The 25,292-nt window shown below is 32.0% G+C and overlaps 2 protein-coding genes across 8 annotated transcripts in view; one reads left to right on the plus strand and one right to left on the minus strand.

Moving 5' to 3' along the window:
• fuss (SKI family transcriptional corepressor fussel) overlaps nt 1–2,663 on the plus strand; it is a 49,447-nt gene extending 46,784 nt beyond the window's left edge. The window contains exon 7 of the mRNA XM_085485501.1: nt 683–2,663. Within this exon, the coding sequence (XP_085341627.1) occupies nt 683–789 (107 nt within the window). The 3' untranslated portion in view covers nt 790–2,663. The remainder of the gene's footprint in view (nt 1–682) is intronic.
• A 14,678-nt stretch (nt 2,664–17,341) lies between these two features.
• EndoA (SH3 domain containing GRB2 like, endophilin-A) overlaps nt 17,342–25,292 on the minus strand; it is a 37,248-nt gene continuing 29,297 nt past the window's right edge. For 3 of the 7 annotated variants that reach the window (XM_029310082.2, XM_029310079.2, XM_029310083.2), the window contains 6 exons: nt 24,930–25,015; nt 24,743–24,846; nt 23,885–24,000; nt 23,016–23,096; nt 21,844–21,965; nt 17,342–20,202 (listed from right to left, as the gene is read on the minus strand). In XM_029310082.2, coding sequence (XP_029165915.1) covers nt 20,083–20,202; nt 21,844–21,965; nt 23,016–23,096; nt 23,885–24,000; nt 24,743–24,846; nt 24,930–25,015 — 629 coding nt within the window. In that variant the 3' untranslated portion in view covers nt 17,342–20,082. Of the gene's footprint in view, nt 20,203–21,843; nt 21,966–23,015; nt 23,097–23,884; nt 24,001–24,742; nt 24,847–24,929; nt 25,031–25,292 lie in introns of all 7 variants that reach the window. The other 4 variants (XM_085485502.1, XM_029310078.2, XM_029310077.2 and 1 more) reach the window with 4 other exon arrangements.

The following is a 25,292-nucleotide window of genomic DNA, read 5'->3' on the forward strand; positions in this document are numbered from 1 at the left end:
AATTAATTAAGTTGAATGAAATATATGTTTTCGTCGGACTAAATAAGGCTTCTACTACTGATTTATTTATTGACGACCTTGTTACGCTTCTTTCAAAGACAAATGCGAAAATGTTGACATTAATTTTACATAATGCAACAATCCACATCATCAATTAATTAAGTTGAATGAAATATATGTTTTTGTCGGACTAGTTAAGGCTTCTACTACTACTGCTTTATTTATCGACTATGTACCTTATTACGCTGCTTTCGAAAAAAACGATGAGGTGTTTATGTAGGGTTAATTTTATATATAATGCAACAATCCGCATCGATCAATTAATCGAGCTGACTATGGTTGAACATCTTTCTTAAATAGACATTGTTTCTTATTTTCTTTTAATTTTTAAAAATAAAATTCAAGAAGAAAGACATACACAAGAAATTAAATATTTTTTAAATATTTTTTAATTCCTTAAATTTAATTTCTCGCTCATATGATTCTTATATAGGTACATTTTGCGTCGGACTAGTTAAGACTTCTACTACTGATTTATTTATCGACGACTTTGTTACGCTGCTTTGGAAGAAAAACGCGACGAGTTGTTTGCGTAGGGTGAATTTTACGTAACGCAACATATCCTTCGGCGTTTACAAACACTGCCGAGGCTTCGCTAATTACCGGATAATAATTATTGTAGCGAACGAGCCGGGAGCGGAAAGGGCGGGTTCCGATTGCTCGGCTTGTCGTCCTACACGCGGTATATTTTACGGCCAAGTCCACAGTCCGTCCGCGCCGAGCAATTAATCGAGCTGGCTGGCTGGATTAATCGACACGCAGGAGCAGCAGTGTAACACGAAAAGAAGGAGGAAGAAGAAGAGAAGAAGGTGACGGAAGAGATGGAGGACACGTTTAACCCGTTCCGTAAGCTTGCGACACGTCCGTTGCCTTAAAAGCACACTCGATCTCTTTATTCTCGAATTTAAGGACTCGATGCGCAACAATGATCTTTTTTAAAAATCTGGGCAAATTAATTTTAAAGTTGACAAATTTTATTAAATTTAAAAATTCATCGGATTGAAAGAAATCGAAGCTTCTTTATCGATTGAAAATTAACAATTAATTTAAATTGAATTTCCAGACACACATTAAGCTCAAATTTACTTGAAATTAGTTTTCCCAATTTTTTAAGAAAGATATACGATTAAAACATATAGTGTTGCACCGAACTCTTTAATTTCGTAGCTATATATACGTTTTACGCGGTTCATCGCTAAAACGGGGGCCCCGATTTTGTAATTATAAGGCTCTGATTTTGCCCAGAAGATAAATATGGACCCGGTAGTAGAAAATGTTAGGTAATATTTCGTCTCACGCGTTTCTTGTGATATCGGCATGAAAGCAGACATCAATTTTATCGCGTCGACAAGTCGACGGCCTCTTGTCACGTCCGGTAATGGATCTTTACTGGAAGGATAACAGCTCGTTTTAGCAGGACGTTTACGCGTCTCGTCCTTTTACGGCATCGTAAGTAGGCGAACAGATCGATCGAATCGACAAGTTTTGCGAGCACTCGTTGTGAATATAGAACGACTCTAAGATAACGCACGCTAGAGATCATTTTATTGCGTTTCGTAGATAGAACGGAAAAGGAACTCACTAATCCGAGGATTTTCAAGGGTCTTTGTTAATCTAGTCTCATATTATACGCCGATTGCTATAATTTTCTAGCGAAATTCGCGGAAAGCTCAGTATAATACGCGCCCACATCTGAAAGACAAATTTGTTTTTTTACATAGTATTATTTGGTAAAAAAAATCGATAATAAATTTTTCAAAAAAGCATTTTCAATACTTTCAAATTTTTGCCTAAATCGAGTGTCATAAAAAAATCAATATATTGTATATTAGAAATTTCCCATAATAAGATTATTAGATAAATATTTAAAAAATATACATGAAAAAAAAATGACAATTATTATTGTCGGAATCAGATCATGAAATCGCAATTTTAACTGATTTGTGATATTAATTTATTATAGCAAATTTCTTGCATAAAAATAATATTATTAAGAGAGTTGATCCGCGGAGAGACTTAAATGTAGAAATCAATTTAACCCAGAATTTGAATCACGCGCATACAAAAAAAAATGACAAGATCAGAAACGAACTCGGCGAATTATATTAACAGTAAAATCTGTTTCTCTGACAATTTTCGTCGCAAAATCGCCGATAATCGCTCCCGGCATCGAACAGCACAGTATAGCTTAGGATCGATAGATTAAACACTTATCGCGAGGACGATATACACAGTGCAATTATACTTTGTTGTGTGTAATCCATTTAGCAAATCGATCGAGATAAACCGAACTGATACGAATAAAATTTAGAGAAAAGAAAAAATGGATTCCTCGCGCGCTTTTAGGCCGCAGCTGTAAGTACCGCCGTTCGTAGATTAATATATAATAAAGTGCATCATATTGAACATATTGTAGATGACAGCGTGTGTGAAAAACCCACGAGTGTAATCCAAAGTTTCAATAAAAGATCTTGATCACTAAAAGAGTCATGGGAGAGGATGGAAAGAGGAAAAAAACGCAATTAACCCTCGATTTCTGTCCCTCAACCAGTGAGAGTTTGTAATGTTACGTGACAGATGTAATCTTGATATGTAATATTATATTTCGTCAATTTTTCGTTTAGTTCTCCTTAGTAACATAAAAAAATTTACAATAATGATATATCTCTGCACTGAAAAAAATGACTATACATTTATTTGAAACAAATAAATATTTATTTGTTTTGAGAAGGATTTTCTTATATCAAATAAATATTATTAGTTTCGAATAAATAATTTATTTGACAGTATTGAAATAGATACACGGAGAGAATTTTCTCTTAGAATTTACTCTGAAAATCATGATAATCATGGACAATATGGTATTGGAAGAATTTTATAAGAATTTCTCAGATTCTCTTAATCTCAGATTAAAAAATATTAATATGTACATAGTAAAGTTCATCAAACATATTTAAATTTAATTCCAAGTATGTATTACTATTTTTAATAAATATTAATCAGAGAAATTCTTATAAAATTCTTCTAATACCATATTATCCATGATTAGCACGATTTTCAGTATAAATTCTAAGAGAAAATTCTTTCTGTGTACTTATTCGAATTAAATAATTTTTTTTTCAGTGTGGATATCAATGACAATAGTATCGGAGAGAGAAAAAAAATAGTGTTTTACGCAAAATTAAAATGTTCTCTCTGCGTTTATTCTTGAAGCGAATACTTTTATCAAAGTTTCGTTTCACGATGCTTTATCCACTTTCGCGAAACTTTCGCGACTGTTGCATCGATACATCAGCGCGAAACTATAATACATTATCGGAGGCAGCGACACATCTCCGGGAGAAAAACAAATCTTTTTCAATTACTGGAGAAATGGCTGTGTTGTGCATCGCACGGGATACACACGACGTAATCTTCCGTCGTCTCTTATATATCCTGGCCCCGGTGCAAAATCCTTGGGGAACCCTCTAGCTCCTCGTGGTACGTAAGGACGCTCGAGTGAGCAAAAACCCTTAACTGATACAGCACTGCTGCGGTCCCCGAACGGTCGTCAGCAGAATTTCAGGATCTGGACCACACATGCTACTTTTTTTACGCATCGCGATCGAAAATATCACTGCCGCAAGCACAAAAAAAGCTTGCTTCAATTGCACGATTCACAGAATTTTATATATACCCGGTTTGTAAATGTACTTTCCTTTGTTTGACATTTATGCAAAACGTCATATTGTTTTCTTTGGAAAATATTAATCTATAACTTTCTAAGATTTATTTATTCGATATAAATATTGAAAGAGGATTTAAAATAATATTATCAAACGGAATATTTTTTTCTTGATTAAAAAAATAAAAACAATAAAATATTAGAAGTTTAAAAAATAATTATAATTTCGGATCTGGACCACACATGCTACTTTCTTTACGCATCACGATCGAAAATATCACTGCCGCAAGCACAAAAAAAGCTTGCTTCAATTGCACGATTCACAGAATTTTATGTATATATACCCGGTTTGTAAATGTACTTTCCTTTGTTTGACATTTATGCAAAACGTCATATTGTTTTCTTTGGAAAATATTAATCTACAACTTTCTAAGATTTATTTATTCGATATAAATATTGAAAGAGCATTTAAAATAATATTATCAAACGGAATGTTTTTTTCTTGATTAAAAAAATAAAAACAATAAAATATTAGAAGTTTAAAAAATAATTATAATTTTAGATCTAGACCACACATGCTACTTTCTTTACGCATCGCGATCGAAAATATCACTGCCGCAAGCACAAAAAAAGCTTGCTTCAGTTGCACGATTCACAGAATTTTATATATACCCCATTTGTAAATGTACTTTCCTTTGTTTGACATTTATGCAAAACGTCATATTGTTTTCTTTGGAAAATATTAATCTATAACTTTCTAAGATTTATTTATTCGATATAAATATTGAAAAAGGATTTAAAATAATATTATCAAACGGAATATTTTTTTCTTGATTAAAAAAATAAAAACAATAAAATATTAGAAGTTTAAAAAATAATTATAATTTCGGATCTGGACCACACATGCTACTTTCTTTACGCATCGCGATCGAAAATATCACTGCCGCAAGCACAAAAAAAGCTTGCTTCAATTGCACGATTCACAGAATTTTATATATACCCGGTTTGTAAATGTACTTTCCTTTGTTTGACATTTATGCAAAACGTCATATTGTTTTCTTTGGAAAATATTAATCTATAACTTTCTAAGATTTATTTATTCGATATAAATATTGAAAGAGAATTTAAAATAATATTATCAAACGGAATATTTTTTTCTTGATTAAAAAAATAAAAACAATAAAATATTAGAAGTTTAGAAAATAATTATAATTTCGGATCTGGACCACACATGCTACTTTCTTTACGCATCGCGATCGAAAATATCACTGCCGCAAGCACAAAAAAAGCTTGCTTCAATTGCACGATTCACAGAATTTTATGTATATATACCCGGTTTGTAAATGTACTTTCCTTTGTTTGACATTTATGCAAAACGTCATATTGTTTTCTTTGGAAAATATTAATCTATAACTTTCTAAGATTTATTTATTCGATATAAATATTGAAAGAGGATTTAAAATAATATTATCAAATGGAATATTTTTTTCTTGATTAAAAAAATAAAAACAATAAAATATTAGAAGTTTAAAAAATAATTATAATTTCGGATCTGGACCACACATGCTGCTTTCTTTACGCATCGCGATCGAAAATATCACTGCCGCAAGCACAAAAAAAGCTTGCTTCAATTGCACGATTCACAGAATTTTATATATACCCGGTTTGTAAATGTACTTTCCTTTGTTTGACATTTATGCAAAACGTCATATTGTTTTCTTTGGAAAATATTAATCTATAACTTTCTAAGATTTATTTATTCGATATAAATATTGAAAGAGAGGATTTAAAATAATATTATCAAACGGAATATTTTTTTCTTGATTAAAAAAATAAAAACAATAAAATATTAGAAGTTTAGAAAATAATTATAATTTCGGATCTGGACCACACATGCTACTTTTTTTACGCATCGCGATCGAAAATATCACTGCCGCAAGCACAAAAAAAGCTTGCTTCAATTGCACGATTCACAGAATTTTATATATAGTATACCCGGTTTGTAAATGTACTTTCCTTTGTTTGACATTTATGCAAAACGTCATATTGCTTTCTTTGGAAAATAATAATCTATAACTTTCTAAGATTTATTTATTCGATATAAATATTGAAAAAGGATTTAAAATAATATTATCAAACGGAATATTTTTTTCTTGATTAAAAAAATAAAAAAATAAAATATTAGAAGTTTAAAAAATAATTATAATTTCGGATCTGGACCACAAATGCTACTTTCTTTACGCGTCGTGATCGAAAATATCAAAATGTCGCAAGCACAAAAAAAGCTTGCTTCAATTGTTTTCTTTGGAAAATATTAATCTATAACTTTCTAAGATTTATTTATTCAATATAAATATTGAAAGAGAATTTAAAATAGTTTATTATCAGACAAAATATTTATTCTTGATACTTAGAAAAAAAAATATTAGAAGTTTAAAAAATAATTATAATAGTGAGATTTAAGTTGCAATCTCTTCAATATCTATTTCAAAATATTAAAAGAGGATTTTAAAATAGTATTTATTATCAGACGAAATATTTTTCATTTTTTTCTTGATACTTAAAAAACCAAACAAATGAGAAGTTTGAAAAATAATTATAACAGAGTCATAGATTCAAATTGCACAATCACTCTTCACTCTCTTTAATATCTATTTCGAATTACGGCACAAAAATAAGAAAGGAAAATGATTTTTCCTGAAGAGAGAGAAGAGAGAGAGTGATATATCGCACTCAGAGTTTTAATAAGAATTTTAAAAAATATCGGTACTAATAATATTGGATCACGGGAGGAGAATGTCAATAATGGATGCCCGTCGCAGAAACATCGTCTGCGTCTAATGTTCCGGCAAATTGGCTTCGCGAATGTAGCCTCGCGAGGAGGTCGCCTCCCGGGAGGAATCTGCAAATACGAGGAGCGGAACAGATTCTTCTCATTGCGCCGATTTTTTCTCCCGTAAGTACGTCACGTCTCGACGATACTCGAGGATATCCGTCCACGCGTCTCCGTCGGAATCGGTTCCGTTTTCGCGGAGCCAACCCCGTAACCAGCGGAATTTCTAAGGAAACGAAAGGCGAGGATCTCTTTTCTGCGCGCATGTAAACGTTCTGATGGCTGCGCAAAAATTGCTTGGGAAGGAAGAAAGCACGTAATCGAAAGTGGGGCATCTTTAATAAATAGCGGTAAGTCAAATTAATCGGCATCTTGTATACACATTTTTTTAATGTAGCGAAACATAATCCAATAAAATATTTAAAAATTGTATATACATGCATACCCCTTTCTATTTATATATATATATATATATCTTAATCGAATTATATTTTTTTGTATATATATTCAGGTTTTTACACGGTAAAAAAATTATTAAATTAATAAATGTTTGTTTTAATACTGCCTAATAAATCATTTATTTGAAACAAATAAATATTTATTTTTTGGAAAAGATTTTCTCATATCGAATAAATGATTTATTAGACAATATTAAAATAGATATTTGTTCAAATTCCAATTTTTTGTTCAGTGGTATATAATTTATTTAAATACATTTAATCGCGCCAGCTTAAAAGTAGAGACTTGTATGTAAATCAATCTTCATGTTCTCGAGAAAATAAATAATCTCGCAAAAAATCGTCGATATTATCGCGAATCGATTCGCTTCCATCTCGCGCAAAGGTCGCGTATAACGAGCCGCGATTTAAATACGCGCTCCAATTGTCCACAATGGAGACGTCGGGGCGGGTATTTAAAGAAACATTTTAATTGCAGGGCGTAAGCCGCTTACGTGTCCCCTCTCTCGTGCGGTAATAAAAACAGCCCCACCCGGCTATTTCAAGAAAGCTGGCCGAACCGCTCGCATTGTGTGCCCCGTGGAAAGTAATTCGACCTGTTCTCATTTCATCCCCCTCTGGCCCAAAATTATATCCGACATCACCCTCGCTCGCTTTGAAAAAAAAAAAACAGCTAGATTGGATGTTGCAAATAATATTTTTATCAGAATTCTAATAAAAAAATCTCCCCCAAAAATGATGTCAATAATGTCAGCATATATTCATTTTGACATTTCTATTTTCTAAGATGAAAATCTATGGAGTAATGTTTTCCTATTTTTTAATACAATCCCATTTTTTATCAGAGTCCTAATAAAAAAATGTCCCTTAAAAATAATATGAATAATGTCAGTATATTTGACATTTCTATTTTCTATAAGATAAAAATCTATGGAATAATTTTTTCCTATTTTTTAATACAATCTCATTTTTTATCAGAGTCCTAATAAAAAAATGTCCCTCAAAAATAATATGAATAATGTCAGTATATTTGACATTTCTATTTTCTGTAAGATAAAAATCTATGGAATAATTTTTTCCTATTTTTAATTACAATCCTATTTTTTATCAGAATCCTAATAAAAAAATCTCCCCTAAAAATTATATCAATAATGTCAACATATATTCATTTTGACATTTCTATTTTCTAAGATGAAAATCTATGGAGTAATGTTTTCCTATTTTTTAATACAATCCCATTTTTTATCAGAGTCCTAATAAAAAAATCTCCCCCAAAAATGATATCAATAATGTCAGCATATATTCATTTTGACATTTCTATTTTCTAAGATGAAAATCTATGGAGTAATGTTTTCCTATTTTTTAATACAATCCCATTTTTTATCAGAGTCCTAATAAAAAAATGTCCCTCAAAAATAATATGAATAATGTCAGTATATTTGACATTTCTATTTTCTATAAGATAAAAATCTATGGAATAATTTTTTCCTATTTTTTAATACAATCCTATTTTTTATCAGAATCCTAATAAAAAAATCTCCCCTAAAAATTATATCAATATTGTCAACATATATTCATTTTGACATTTCTATTTTCTAAGATGAAAATCTATGGAGTAATGTTTTCCTATTTTTTAATACAATCCCATTTTTTATCAGAGTCCTAATAAAAAAATGTCCCTCAAAAATAATATGAATAATGTCAGTATATTTGACATTTCTATTTTCTATAAGATAAAAATCTATGGAATAATTTTTTCCTATTTTTTAATACAATCTCATTTTTTATCAGAGTCCTAATAAAAAAATTTCCCCCAAAAATTATATAAATAATGTCAGTATATTTGACATTTCTATTTTCTATAAGATAAAAATCTACGGACTAATTTTTTCCAATTTTTTAATATACAATCCCATTTTTTCCCTCGGATAAAATCACGCTAATCTCCCGAGGGACGTCGATTTAAGCTTCCTGGTAACCGCGGCGAGGCTCTCGGCTGTGAAGAAGAAACGTATAAAGAAGCGGCGCCTCTGTAATTGGGCATCAAAAGGCGATATTTCGCGCGCGCTCGCCGTCAGGACGAGGAGGAGATCGACCGTGACCCGAGGGCTCGCTCTCGCGGATTCCTGCGATACCACGTGGCGAGGAGGGTGGCTCTTTACGATAGGGTAGATCCAACCCACCCACCCTCGGAATGATGATGGTATGCCTTGTTACCGCGGCCGTCGAGAAGAGAGTCGCGCTCCCTCGGGTAATATCGCATACAATTATGTTCACAGAAGGGAAGACACACATGCATTATGGATACGGTGTAGACCCCCTCCCACCCCTTCTCGGTAAATCATGTCACAGGGTTGGTTAACTCTCCAAATGATCTGAAGCCTGCGCGCGCCTCGACCACCCAATTTTTTTGCTTTTTCTTCCCTTGTTTCCCGGTTTTTTCTTGTTTATGTCGCTGAACGAAATACGTCAAAATTACAAAATGGAATATTATTGTTGATAATTAATTGTGGGCACGACAGAGAGAAAGGATTCCCGATCAATCGAATTTAGTTTGCCAGAATTTTTATTACATTTCTTCTAAGTAAAATTAAATGAGGAAGAATTATTTAATAATTAAGTAGCAATTAATCATGTCACAGGATTGGTTAACTCTCAAAATAATTTGAACCCTGCTGAAACGAAATAAATTATAAAATGGAATTTTATAATTCTGCTGAACGAAATAAATTATAATTGTTAGTAATTAATTGTGGGCACGACTGAGAGAAAAGATTCCCGATCAATCGAATTTAGTTTACCAGAATTTTTATTACATTTCTTCTAAGTAAAATTAAATGAGGAAGAATTATTTAATAATTAAGTAGCAATTAATCATGTCACAGGATTGGTTAACTCTCAAAATAATTTGAACCCTGCTGAAACGAAATAAATTATAAAATGGAATTTTATAATTCTGCTGAACGAAATAAATTATAATTGTTAGTAATTAATTGTGGGCACGACTGAGAGAAAAGATTCCCGATCAATCGAATTTAGTTTGCCAGAGTTTTATTAACATTTCTACTAAGTAAAATTAAATGAGGAAGAATTATTTAATTAATTAGCAATTAATCATGTCACAGGATTGGTTAACTCTCAAAATAATTTGAACCCTGCTGAAACGAAATAAATTATAAAATGGAATTTTATAATTCTGCTGAACGAAATAAATTATAATTGTTAGTAATTAATTGTGGGCACGACTGAGAGAAAAAATTCCCGATCAATCGAATTTAGTTTGCCAGAATTTTTATTACATTTCTTCTAAGTAAAATTAAATGAGGAAGAATTATTTAATAATTAAGTAGCAATTAATCATGTCACAGGATTGGTTAACTCTCAAAATAATTTGAACCCTGCTGAAACGAAATAAATTATAAAATGGAATTTTATAATTCTGCTGAACGAAATAAATTATAATTGTTAGTAATTAATTGTGGGCACGACTGAGAGAAAAGATTCCCGATCAATCGAATTTAGTTTGCCAGAATTTTTATTACATTTCTTCTAAGTAAAATTAAATGAGGAAGAATTATTTAATAATTAAGTGACAATTAAGGAGATGCTGATTAGGTCTGTTTTATCCACAAATATTATTTTCATTAAACTCTTTATTGACTATACAGAATGAAAAATCCTTTACTAGAATTAAACACAGAAAAAAAGGAATCCTTGATTCAAGCATATTTTTATTCTTGAACGCTATTTGATTGATTTAAGCACAGAATGCTCTTTGTAATCACAAATTTTCATTTGTCTTAATAATAAATAAGTTTGTGTAAAGTATATTTTATCCTTAAAATATATTCTTGTTTTAAAAATCATTATATAGTAAAAACAAACTTAGTCACATTTTTACTTATAAGTAAATTTCAGCTTTAACCAAGAATATTTTGCACTTTGTTTTAAGGATAAATTATCCTTTATTCAAAATTATTTATATTCGGCGCTATTATAAGGATAAAATATACTTGAATCAAGGCATACTTGCATTCTCTCAAGGATACTGTTTTTTCTGTGAAGTATTCATAACAAATCTGGGCTACTACATATGTATATAAAAAAAACAACGAAGCAAAATAATTAATTTTTATATCGATCTTTTGCATTGGGTCAACCTAAACAATAAAAAATCTGCATAATTATTTAACCTTCTTAGTTCCTTTAATATAACACATATAAAAAAGCCCGGATTTGTTCCTATATGAATACTTAAATTCTAGTAAAAGATTTTAAGTTCCGTATCGCTAGTAAAGAGTTAACAAATAAAAATAAAATTTGTCGCATCCCCTCGAAAGTGAAAACAAATTTTTGGAAACTCGCACTTGAGACGGAAATAAATATAATTCGAAGATGCGGAAATAAAGTCGACGTTGTGACATAGAGCACACTTTATTTCTCAATTAGTATTATAATAATCATTTAGCATTGACCGAAATCGAATATATATTTATATATCATATATTTCTCTTTAATCGAGTTTAATATAATCGTAGTAGATTAATTTATTACCAATACAAGTGTAATTAATCGTAATGTATTGTCTGAAAGTATCACTGCGTTGCATCCACTGGTCGCCCCTTTTGCACTCCGTCAAAAAATCAACGGGGGATGAAACGGAAACGGCCTGGGGCGTGGAAAGGGAGGAAGAATGGGGGTGCACAGGTGCATCAATGGGGTTGGTAGGAGCTCGAGGGACGATATCGTCGAAAGGACACCGAAATTTCGAACGCCGGTCGAACGGCATCTCGTGTCTCTCGCGGATCCCGGATTTTCTGGCGCTTACAAAATATAAGTGGGCCCGGCGTATTTCGAGAAACACGAGATTCGTCGCGACTTTTCGCGTCGGGAATATGCATACATACGTGCGGAAACGGAGAGACCGTGCTCAGAGGAAGGTGCAATGAAGAGGAAAAAAGGAAGGAAGAAGTGAGGACAGAATATGCGAAAAGATTCGAAGAGGAAAAGCTACTTTCTCCGTGACCAAGGATGCTCAGTGATTTGTTTTTTTTTTCTTTCCCGGGGATCGATAGATCCGGCATATGTCCGCTCGATCCCCAAATAGTTAGATTACAATTAGAACGCGGAGAACTCGTCGCGCTCGCCCGAGAAACACGTGGTCTTATGTTACCAATTGACTCCAGAGTTCGCGTTTATTTAAAAATACACAAATGATAAATATATAATTTGTAACAGCTCTTTAATAAATTAATCAACAACTAAAAGGCAATAAGAGCTAATTAAATTCTATCAATTAGTAATTTATTTGTGAAAGGATGTATAACATAAATATTAAATATCAGACAGAAATAAATTTGTTCGAACGTTTCGCTTGTCTTTTCCAACCTTCTTCAGCGCATACAATTAAAATTAGAGGTTAATAAAATTTAACAATAAATTACTTATAAATGTCATTATACTAAAACTATACAGAATCAAGATATTTTATTTTTAATTATTAAAAAAATAATTATAAAAATATCTTGACTCTGTATAGTTTTAGTATAATGACATTTATAAGTATTTATTTATAATTTTATTAACCTCTAATTTTAATTGTATACGCTGAAGAAGGTTGGAAAAGACAACCGAAACGTTCGAACGAATTTATTTCTGTCTGATATTTAATATTTATGTTATACATCCTTTCACAAATAAATTACTAATTGATAGAATTTAATTAGCTCTTATTGCCCTTTAGTTGTTGACAAATAATAAATAAAAAAAATGTATAAGCCTTAAATTATTACATCAATTATTACAAGTATTATATTTTGTGTTACAAATGCAGCTTTTCAAGCTCTTCTCCTACATGCTCAATAAAATGTCTATAAATTAGTGAAACGTTGAAAAATATTAAGACATAAGAGAAAAATTCGACACTTCGAAATGATGCGAAATCGCGAAGGATTAAAAATATCGAGACGAAAAGTGTAATGAGATAAGCAGGCGTCTCCCTCGGGCAAAGACGCGTGAGCGTCTACCGCCGAACAATATTCAACATTTAACAATAGCCAACATTTATAGAATAAGATACCGATTTAATATTAATCATTAAGTTCATTCTCTCGCTCTCTTTCTCTCGCGATCGCGCCAAATCTTGCCAGACCTTCCCGTTCTTCAACCTTGCCGGATCTCGCGAATCGGTTCGCGAACAATAGAACGCAAAACGCAGACCGACGTATAAATTAACACAATATATATCACTCAACGATATAGATTTTTTTTCCCATACATATATACTAATAGAGAGTGCACAGTTGAAAAATTTCTGACGTCCCAAACGGTCCACAGAAATTTTTCTATTAAGTCAACATAATATGGATATGTTAAATAGATATACAATTATTGTGTTAATATTTTAACACAAAATAAATGCAAAACTTCAAATAATTTAATTTTGTGTCAAATTAACATACTTTTAATGTAAAAATTAACAAAAATTACGTTAATTTTAGATTTTATCATCCCCTTTCTTTCCTGTAAATTTTAACAGATAAATCTTGTCGCTAATAAAACAGAACATATTTATGTAAAATTAAGTATGAGATGCACGTTGTGTTATTTTTACATTTTTTCAGTTTTAATAATTTCACATTTAAGTTGTGAAGTATTTGACACATAACAATTTTCACGGGGACCGTTTTTAACAAGAAAATTTTTCGACTGTGCATATATACACACATACATATATATATGTATGTATATATATTTTTTCTTTTTTTTTTCTCTTTTCCCAGCGCAGTGTTTCTCAAATTTTACTTTCTCACTGAACCGATCGACGAACTCTCGATCAGGGGCGGATTTTAATGGACACCGAGAATAATTAAAGCTCAGACTCTTCGCAGCTATTATATCAAGCGAGCCTCAAAAGTGATCTCCTTCGAAGATATTCGAATTTTTCACGTACAAGGTGTCGCAGAGGTACCGCCACTCTCAACAATCTACTTTTTGAGATATTTATACGAACTAGTCCACCAATGAAACTCCTGTTTAAAAAGCTCTACTTTTTATACTAAGCGAAATATATGGCGGTTTTGCCTATCCGTTCCTAATAATTTTATTTCAATTATCTGTCTCTTTTTTTATATATTTACTAAAATTATCAATATTAAATATTCATTTGTGTATATGTGTGTGTGAAAATTTGCTAGATTCTCTCTCCCGCAGAGACTATTAATATCCTACTTCTAACATTTACGATTTTTTTTTTTTTTTGGTGGTGGCAGTAGTTTTGGGACATCCTGTAGATTGTGTAGAGAATAGGAGGTTCGTCTCTTTTTTTTTTTCTCTTCAACACCCTCTCGATGGTCGCTCATCCGGGACCTGGAAATTATCATCTTCGAAGAACTCCGAAGAGTCATTTTACCCACCCGCCCCTGCTCTCGACGCAGGATAATTAGCATTTTATTGCTATCGTTCTAATTGACAAAGCTTCGCCGGTCATCCACTATATGTATAGACAGAAATCTGATTCCACCGCGATCAAACTCGAAGAGATTCTGATTCTCGACTACTCGCATTGAAAATTTAATTAACATTTTTTTTTTCATTTTCTATGTCGAGTATTTATATATAATGACTTGAAATTAATTTTTTACTAATATAAAGTCTATTAAAAATTAGTTTTTGCTTTCAGATTACAAAGCTCAATTAAAATATTAATTTTAATAATCATTAGCTGCGCTTCACATTATTATGCAAATAAGGATTTATCTCAATAATTCATTTATGTCTATGTATTTAAAAAAAATTAGAATGGTAAGAACATAATAATTAATTATAGATTATCTCATACACATATTCGTTTGCATCTTATAATTTAGCGTGAACAAAATGAAGAGCTCTTCGAATGATTAATTGCGCGAGTAACCGAGAATCAAAATCATCTTTTAACATTTACATTCCGTTTGATGCAAGTTGTTCGCATCGCACGAAATCGCCGGAACGAAAGTGATGGAGACTTAAAAGGCATCACCTCATGTAAAAAGTGAGATTAATCTAAATCTCTGGAATATATTTTCACTTCATACGCGTTAAATAATTATTGGACCGATTCTACATACACGTGAAAGAAAATTATTAAATGAATACATATTTCATTTCAATATCGCCTAATCGAGATCACAGAAAAAACAGTATCCTTGAAAGAATGCAAAGATGCCTTGATTCAAGTATATTTTATCCTTATAATAGCGCCAAATATAAATAATTTTGGATAAAGGATAATTTATCCTTAAAACAAAGTGCAAAATATTCTTGGTTGAAGCTGAAATTTACTTATAAATATTGCAAGGACAAGTGAGCATCGGATATAAGCGATACTTTCAAATATATAATTCTTAATTCAAATGTGACAAATTGTAAGTTTGTTTTTACTATATAATGATTTTTAAAACAAAAATATATCTTAAGGATAAAATATACTTCACACAAATTTATTTATTATTATCAATTAAAATTTCTATTCGCTCGTGTATTGTATAACACAACAACTATATTCAAAAAAGGCCAACTTATCGAGCAATATTTAAGATGTTGTATCCAATTAAAATTTATTTTATAAACAATATATTAAAATTACAAAAAAACCTTCCATATAAATTTATTATTTATTATTAAGGCAAATGAAAATTTGTAATTACAAAGAGCATTCTATGCTTAAATCAATCAAATAGCGTTCAAGATTAAAAATATACTTGAATCAAGGATTCCTTTTTTTCCGTGATCATTTATTCAAAACAAACACAGAAAAAAAGGAATCCTTGATTCAAGTATATTTTTATTCTTGGACGCTATTTGATTGATTTAAGCATAGAATGCTCTTTGTAATCACAAATTTTCATTTACCTCAATAATAAATAAGTTTGTGTGAAATATATTTTATCCTTAAGATATATTCTTTTTTTAAAAATCGCATATGGTAAAAACAAACTTAGTCACATTTGAACTATTAGAATTATTACATATACTTGAAAGTACCGTTTATATCCGATGCTCATTTGTCCTTGCAATATTTATAAGTAAATTTCAGTTTCAACCAAGAATATTTTGCACTTTGTTTTAAGAATAAATTCTCCTTTATCCAAAATTATTTATGTTTAACGCTATTATAAGGATAAAATATACTTGAATCAATGCATATTTGCATTCTTTCAAAGATACTGTTTTTTCTGTGAATAAATATCTTTCTCATCGAATCAATATTATTAGTTCGAAAAATAAATGATTTATTAGGCAGCATTGAGATCAATATTGATTCGCATTGAATAATTTTTTTTCGTGTATATATCCACTAACACTTTCGTTCCACTTTGGCCTCTCCGTTTCATCTTTCCGATGCTTTTGAGAAACACTGGTCCAGCTCTTCCCCAGCCACCGGCTAAACACCGTGATGTTAAACTCTTAATATTGCACAACATCGATAACACTTCGATTTCCGAAAGGAGTTTTCGTTTGATCTCACAGCGATAAAGTGTAAGTGAGACTCGCGTACGGGGCCCTTTTTCTTTCTACTAGTCTCTCTCAAGTAAAGGACTTAACTGGCGACGGTGATAGCAGCAGAAGGTGATGATAACGTCGGTGGTATATATTAATCGATATAGTAATCGTTAATTAGAAACGAACGCGTGCCTCCGTAACGACGTGTCGCGCACTTGGACAAAGAACATTCTCCGATTTGAATGTATTCCTAATATATATCTAATACGCCATTTAAATAACTCTCGTATAACGTCCTCTCGTAAATACTTTGAAATTCCAACGGAAAATCAACTCAAAGTTTTTGACAGATTATCTAGCTATACTCGTCAAGCCTTTATATCGCAGTGTACGTCTCTAAGTTTTACGAAACTTGTCTTAATTAAAAACTATTTCACTCTACGACCTATTTAGAAAATTTCTCTAATATTATCGTTCTGAAAATAATATAGCGAACGACGAAAATGATCCGAATAAGCGTGAAAGCTAAAAATCTCAGCTGTCAAATTAGACTACTCTACGTCCTCTCTATTTATACATATGTCTTATTAACATGCATATATGATTCTTATTAAATGACACTCGATTCGGAGAATGTCAGAGTCGCACCCTTCGGGAAAATCTCTTTCGATTATTTAGTATAATTACATCTCTCTGAATTAATGTACATAATATATCGAAAACGTTTCTCGCGCAAATTTGCGACGATTATACAATTGATCAATAATGAGAATAAGGTACACGAGAGATAATAAAACGATAACGTCGTCGTGTTCGCCGTCGCCCTCTCTTATCGACAGTATGTATATGTGTAAGTAATATATTCTAGTGTTTCATTATACATTATGCTTAGCAGATATCGCTCGAAGATTTTTACCTAAAATCCACGTGGCAACAAATAACCAAGTTCCTTAATTACTTTCATTGTTCTGGCGGTTGAACTCTCATACAAAGTCAAAAAGCGAAGGAAGGACAACTGATATCAGGATGCTGATCAGAATAATCGCGTTAAAATAAAATATATATATAGCTACTTAACGTAAAATACATACATTCTGACAAGGCGAAGTCTATTGTTTCTCTCATTCTTGCTTTTCTCGTGCTTGTACTAGACGTCAGAGAATAATAATGCCGATTAAAATTATTGCATGCGCTATTTTTCAAGCTAGAAAAATTGCAAATAATATGCATACATTCTGAAAAAAAAATTGAAATCTTTTTATTGAAACAAGTATCACGCTAGCCAATAAAACTTGATGACGCAAAACATATCGGAATAAATATAAGAATGTCGGATTTCGGATTGTGCTGCTGAAAATTCAGTAACACGAGATTGTAAAGTTAAAAATATTATGATAAAAATTATATTTTGTTTTCCACAACAAAAAGAGTAATTTATTATATATAATTATTTTACTTCACACATGTAACTAAATATCTTCGATCACGAATATTTATCTGCAATTATTTTAAAAGCAAGTAAAAATTGATAATAATATACCTAATAACGTGTAGATATAAAGGACAATTGACTTTTGACAGCATTTCGAATAAATATAGATTCTCCATTAAGTTTCGCTTTATCATCAGCATCGATCCGAAAATTCCTCGGCAATGAATAAATCATCAGAAACATTATCGAAAATCATACACACAGACACAGAATGCCAGGGGAATTATCTACAATAATCACAGGCAAATCGATAATGACTTCGTGGAAGAGATTCGCCGCCATTTTCGAGGTTCGCTTAAAGTAAATCCTAACTTCTAGCTAGTATCGTTTAGCAATTAAAAAAAGAACGAAAAAAAATGGAGACCAGAGAAGACAAAGAAGGAACGGTGAACAGTCGAAAAAACGAATATGGATCGACTGAAGGAATGAAAAAACGAATCGCTATAATATAATTATTAATATGAATATATTACACGAGTAACGAGTTTGCTGCGCCGCGCGAAATAATGTGTGCTGCGATTGAACAATCGAATTTTCATGAGAGAAGAATCATACTTCTCTTTATTGTACGATAGATGAAAATCATGAAGAAACTTATGCGATTTCAGTAGCCTTTGCGAAAGAAAAGTAGGTGGAAACGAAGTAAGATTGCTCCAGTTATTCAGTTATGCAACGATTAGAAATGTATAATAAATAAAGATGCACGGAGATTTCGGACATTTCGAAGATCTTTTAATGCCGCCTCTTTATACAGCTAGAAGTATAACTAGAGAATCGACTCTAAGTTGCGTGATAAATTTCTTTTTATCTATTTTTTTTCTATATAATTTGTAACAGCTTTTTAGAAAATTTTTAATCGACAAATAAAAAGGCAATAAGAGCTAGATAAGTTTTATACTAGAAATAAATTAAGATTAAAAATTAAAATATTAGTATTTTTAATATATTCGCTGAAGAAGGTTGAAAAAGATCAACCGAAACGTACGAGGAATCGAATTTACTTCTGTATAATATTTAATAATTTATGTTATAAATCTTTTCGCAAATATAAAGTATAAAACTTATCTAGCTCTTATTGCCTTTTTATTTGTTAATTAAACATTTTTTTTCTAATATTATTTATAAATGGAGAGAAAAAATTGAGCGCTAAGCCTGGAATCCTGATTCGTTTTTAGCAGAGAATTCAATCCGCTGGAGTAATCTCGCTCCATTCGAAATTCGTACGTGATGTCCAGATAAAGTAAGCTTGCAATAGAAACGAGCATTGGCTCATTATCGGAACGATGAAACGCTTTCGGGAAGAAATTAATGAAATCCCAAAAGAGAAATTATCGGGAAAATCGCGCCCCGCCATAATCGATTCACGCTATCGCTCGATCTTTTTCTGTTTTGTGCACTCGAACTGTGAAAATATTCCGAAAGTATCTCGACGAGGCGGAAGAGTCAGATAATGAATATAGAAAAGAAGATGAGAGGAGAGAGCCGCCCTTGACAGTGAACTGCTATTGTAGATAGATGTTCTGTGTGTCTCTATAAGTGTTTTATATATATATACTTGTATATATGTGTGTGTGTCCGTGTAATTTAATATAGATTATCTGCCTGTGTGTTTGTGTTATGTAATCTGTATATATAGGTATATAATACATCTATAATGTATCTATGCACATATTTCCTGGTTACGCATTCATGTTTATCTGTGTATATATGTGTATGTATGTGTGTCTGCGCGCGCGAAGATCCTTACGTCGATAAAATACACTATAACATTATATATGTACATTAACATGCGTAATAGAGGCTATTCTGGGGATATCTGCGGGAAAAAGGAGGGGGTCTCTCTGTGTAGGAGAACGTGAGAGGAAAAAAGGGCTAGAGAAACTCGTGTATCTTGGGCGCAAGCTTGAGACCGCAACGTAAGTTAGACAAGATCGAGATAGGTATAGGTATATATGTATATAGTAGATAGGTTGCCGTCGAGGGGTTTTTTTGTCTAGGTTTTAGGCTAGCTGGAGAGCAGAGTAATCCTGTAGTGGTAGACGCTAGTGAACGAATATGCAGGGTCTTTGGCTTCGAGATGCGCGGCGTCCTCTTAGGGTAATGGCACTACGACCTGCACGTAAGTCACAGGGAAATAACCCGTGCGCCCGTCCAAGCTGCCCTCGTACCAATTCTCGTCGATTTTCTGGGTCAAGGTGATCGTGTCGTTTTCCTGCAAAAAAAAAAAACACAATTTGTTCGCAATCCTTGGAAAATTCATCCCAGCAAACACCGATATATAATTGTTACATTGCTATAATAAAACGGAATATAACAGGTAATATAACGTGTACGTTATATGTAACATCCATGTTAGTTGTAATTTCCCACTCGTAGATGCAACATTTTAATATAACATATATTACATTGTAGTTATATTGTAATTATATACCAAATAGCACATTGATGTATTGATAAGTCAGTCCTATCTTGGGATATAATGACAATATAACTACAATGTAATATATGTAATATTAAAAATGTTACATCTATGAGTGGGAAATTACAACTAACATATACGTTACATGTAACATGCTTGAGTATATAACATTTATATACTGTGTTTGCTGGGATTCAACACAAAATTCCACAGAAAAAACAGTATCCTTAAAAGAATGCAAATAAGCCTTGATTCAAGTATATTTTATCCTTATAATAGCGCCAAATATAAATAATTTTGGATAAAGGATAATTTATCCTTAAAACAAAGTGCAAAATATTCTTGGTTGAAACTGAAATTTACTTATAAATATTGCAAGGACAAGTGAGCATCGGATATAAGCGGTACTTTCAAGTATATATAATAATTTTTAGTTCAAATGTGACTAAGTTTGTTTTTACCATATGCGATTTTTCAAATAAGAATATATCTTAAGGATAAAATATATTTCACACAAACTTATTTATTATTAAGGCAAATGAAAATTTGTGATTACAAAGAGCATTCTATGCTTAAATCAATCAAATAGCGTTCAAGAATAAAAATATATTTGAATCAAGGATTCCTTTTTTTCTGTGTCGTTACACTGTTCAATGAAAAAGGTAACGAGTCGTTTATAGGAAATCTTGAATTTTCAAGTTTTGAAATATTTATTTGATGCGAGAAAATCCTTTATTCGGTGAAATAAAGGATTTATTAGGCAGTATTGGTATTTATTAATTTTGTAGCTTGGTTTCATTGTACGATATATGACGTACTCTGGACAAGTTTTATTGCAATCAAAATTAAGTATATTCTTAGGACTTTTAATCCTCAAAAGGAATTTTTGATATGTCAACACAGCTCGTATTTAATCCATGGATATTTTATTAAAAATTCCTTTAAGGATTAAAAGTCCTAAGAACATACTTTATTTAGATTGCAATGAAACTTCTCCACGTCACATATTGTAGTTGTAATATGACGAAGATAGTCCTTTTTTGCAACTTTAATTAAAAATTTCTCAAAATTGTGACATGATGGAGCAATTGGGAAATCATAGATTCAGCATTCAAAAAGTTATAAGAAACGACTATAATTTTCGTCCTGGTTAATTTTTTTGTTGAACAGTGTTATCTATCTTTAAAGAAAAAGAGCAAGAATTCAGGAAAGAAATCTAAGAAGACGTCGAAGAAAATTTAAAAAAATCAGACTAATCCAATGAACCATAGATTCGTATAATATTTATAAAATCAACTCTATAAATAAATAAAATTAAATTAGATATTTTGATAAAAAAAAAAAAAAAATTAGGACATCTTGGACGTAGACGTCTTTCCTTAAAAAAAAAAAATTGGGTAATTAAGCATTCGGCGAAAAATCTCGCGACTTTACCTTGAATCCAAGTTCACCGGGATTTTCGGGTTCGAAGTCGTAGAGGGCTGTGCAGCACGGCGTTCTCGGCTGTGTTATCGGCGTCCTCGCTGGCGATTTGCTCGGTGAGGGCAAGGGTGAAGCTGAAAATAATCGGCACGAGTGTGCTAAAACTACCGGAAGCGTCGCACTAATCTGACGGATAAACGCGTCGCGCTGGCTGCGCGTCGTGTATCGCAGAAGTGAGTGCGTGTGACAAACTACAACAACACTTAACAATCCGCGACCCCGATCCGGTCGCTCCCGTGGATCGTCGAAATTACATCGTGCAAAGCATTTGCCCGGCAGTGCGCGATGTCTCGCGATTTCTCTTTCTAAATGCGAAAATAAAATAATGACATTTAGAATTGAGGTGAAAAGGAATCTCTCTATTCAAATCAATCATTGTCAATGAAAGCTCCGTGAGCTAATTGAAAGCCTTTGCAGCAAGAAGGATATTGTTAGATTTTGTATATACATGTAATTGATATTATGCTTTGCGTCAAAATATTTTCCAAAAATTTACATCCTTCAAATTTTTACTTATACATGCCTAGTATTAATCAGTTGTGTAATTAATAATATAATTTAAAAAATTATATTTTCACATTTTTTGTACAAATTTGAACGCTATCATTCTGTAAAGCTTTGATTGCATCTCTTTCATAATTATATAAATTTATTAACAAAATATAATTTATATATGTTATATATAATAGTTGCATTTGCAATCGTTACTTTCCTTCTTGTTGTAGTTTATTTAATTACTTAAAAACTATCCAGCACAATCCTTCACTACAGGTACAGGGTGACAGGACATATCTCGAAAGCATGCATATATATAATGATGGGTCATCGGCATTGTAAGAAGGTATAAAGCGATGGGTGATTTCGTCGAAAGAAAAATAAAAGAGGCGCCGGATCGCAGTTGCACCAACAGTCCCGACTATTAATTCCGACAGAGAAACTTGATATCGGTTTTCCGGAAACGTTCCGTAACATATATAGCGAGCGAGAAACTTTCGGTAATTAGGGCCGACGTTAACCGCCCTTAACAACGCAACAGTTGGTACAACCGTTCTCGGAAAGGGATTCGTTTGTTCGTCTAACAGAGAGAGAGAAAGAGAGAAGGAAACCCCCATGCAAAGTTTTACCATTGGTAGATTGTGGCGGGTTTCCGGCCGGAAATAGCTCGAGCTGCGAGCGCTGAATCGGAGAGCCGGCTCGACTTGACCCTGCATTGTGTCAGAGGGACAGACAGGTATGCCACATTATACACACAGCACAATCAGAGGAAGAATAGTGTGATAATGTGACAGTGTGACGAATGTAATGTGTGTGTGTGTGTGTGTACTTCACGCGTAATCACCCTTGAGGGATGTCCGATACGTTGACATTTAATGGACAGTACGATAAATGTGTCAATACGCGGAGATGCACCCTTGATAGGACTAATCGAGCATCCAAGTTCTCCTCATTAATTCATCAAAAATTTCTATTTCATTCTCCATTTTATATATCGTATTTCTGCAAATTAATTTTCAAGGCGAGAGAAAATTTTGAATCTACACTTTACGTCCCTCAATTCGCATATTATTTCTTTTCATGGAATATATATATTAGTAAGTGTGAAAGAAGAATTAATATTTTCCCTTTTTTGATTTTATAACTATATCTAATTAAAATTCCCATCGAGATTTAAATATCCAATTCGAAATGAGAAAAAAGAGACGAAATAAAATTTCAGAGGGATAAAATTAAACACAGATCGTCTCGTTTAATTTTGACAGATGCAGGTGGGAGCAAGTTTGAGCGAAGCATAGAGAAGATTTTGATATAGAGTGGCTTCACCGAAAGGGAAGAGATGCAATAATATATGTATATCGGTCAATGTGGGGCCACGTAAGGACACGTAAACGTCGGCATGACAGAGAAAAAAGAGAGAATAAGAAACAGTTAGACACAGCCAGACCACCCGAATATCGTCGCGCCGTGTGTGGAGTATCTGTGAAATGTGTTTTACCGTGAAGGGAGAAGTTCCCACCGTTCACGTGGTCCGACAATCCGCCGTCCACGTGCAGATCCGCCAGTGTCTTCGGCACGAATTCCAGCTTTGGTCGGCTTACCGCCTCCTCTTTCCTAAAGATAAGAGATTCATCCGTAGACAACGTTTTCTCATTGATGAAAAAACAGCTACATCAGTTTTCAACACTCTTTTTGCACGTAAAACATTTTCTATATTTAGAAAAAATATAGAAAATATTTTCTATGTTATTCTATAAATATTCTATATATTTATAAAAATATATATATATATATATATATATAAATATTTATAAAAAATGTATTAAATAAAAATTCTCATTGATGAAAAAAAGACGCTTTTTGCATGAAAAACATTTTCTATATTTATAAAATATAGAAAATATTTTTTATATTATTCTATAAATATTCTATATATTTATAAATATATATATATATATATATATTTATAAAAAATATTCATAAAAAAATGTATTAAATAAAAATTCTCATTGATGGAAAAAAGACGCTTTTTGCACGTAAAACATTTTCTATATTTATATAAAATGTAGAAAATATTTTCTATATTATTCTATATATTTATAAAAAATATTTATAAAAAAATGTATTACATAAAAATTTTGATTTACGTCAGAAAATCGCAAAAAAAAAAAAAAAGTCATTGAGAATATACTCACAATTATTTTTGTATTGTGAAAAAATGATGTACATCGCGCAGTTTATATTTAATTTACATTCAATGTGCGTTTAACTGAAAAATTATTAGAACAATTTCCAACATTCGTATTGGAAATTTTTCTACTAATTTTTCCGTGCATATATGCCATTGTAAACATACTTTTCGAGAAGCGTCTCCGTCAACCCTCTAAGTATCTCAGTACACTGTTGATGGTACTCGAGAAGAGCCTCGCTAAAGGTTGCCAGTTGAGCGACTTGTTCGATCTGCAAAGGAACGATGTGAAAATCTCTGATTCGTCCTTATCGATATGTCATTTTAGATACGACTATATCACGACGAGACTTACATCGTTCTCGAGCAAATTGAACATGCCCATCTGTGCCAGATGAAGGCTCTCCGCGAACTTCTCCTCGGCTTGACGAATCTCGTCGTCTGAAACGTGAGAACCTGTTCGCAAACGGTCGCCCCGCCAATGGCATTAAAAAAGGTTGCACTACTGGGGTTGCTTTCCTAAATCTAAACACTTAAAGTACAGCGCGGGTGGAACGACAGAAAAGCGTAATTAGCTCTATGAGCTTGCAAGCATATTTAAACATGTTTCACTGTCGTTGGAAATGTAATAATAATAATAATCACTTGGTGCAAATTATTTCTAAACTAACAATAACATGAGAACAACAGGAAAATCTAAATAACTCTTTGTTACTCT

This window comes from Nylanderia fulva, unplaced genomic scaffold, assembly GCF_048542155.1.
Source record: "Nylanderia fulva isolate GAGA-0341 unplaced genomic scaffold, ASM4854215v1 Scaffold37, whole genome shotgun sequence".
NCBI lineage: Eukaryota > Metazoa > Arthropoda > Insecta > Hymenoptera > Formicidae > Nylanderia > Nylanderia fulva.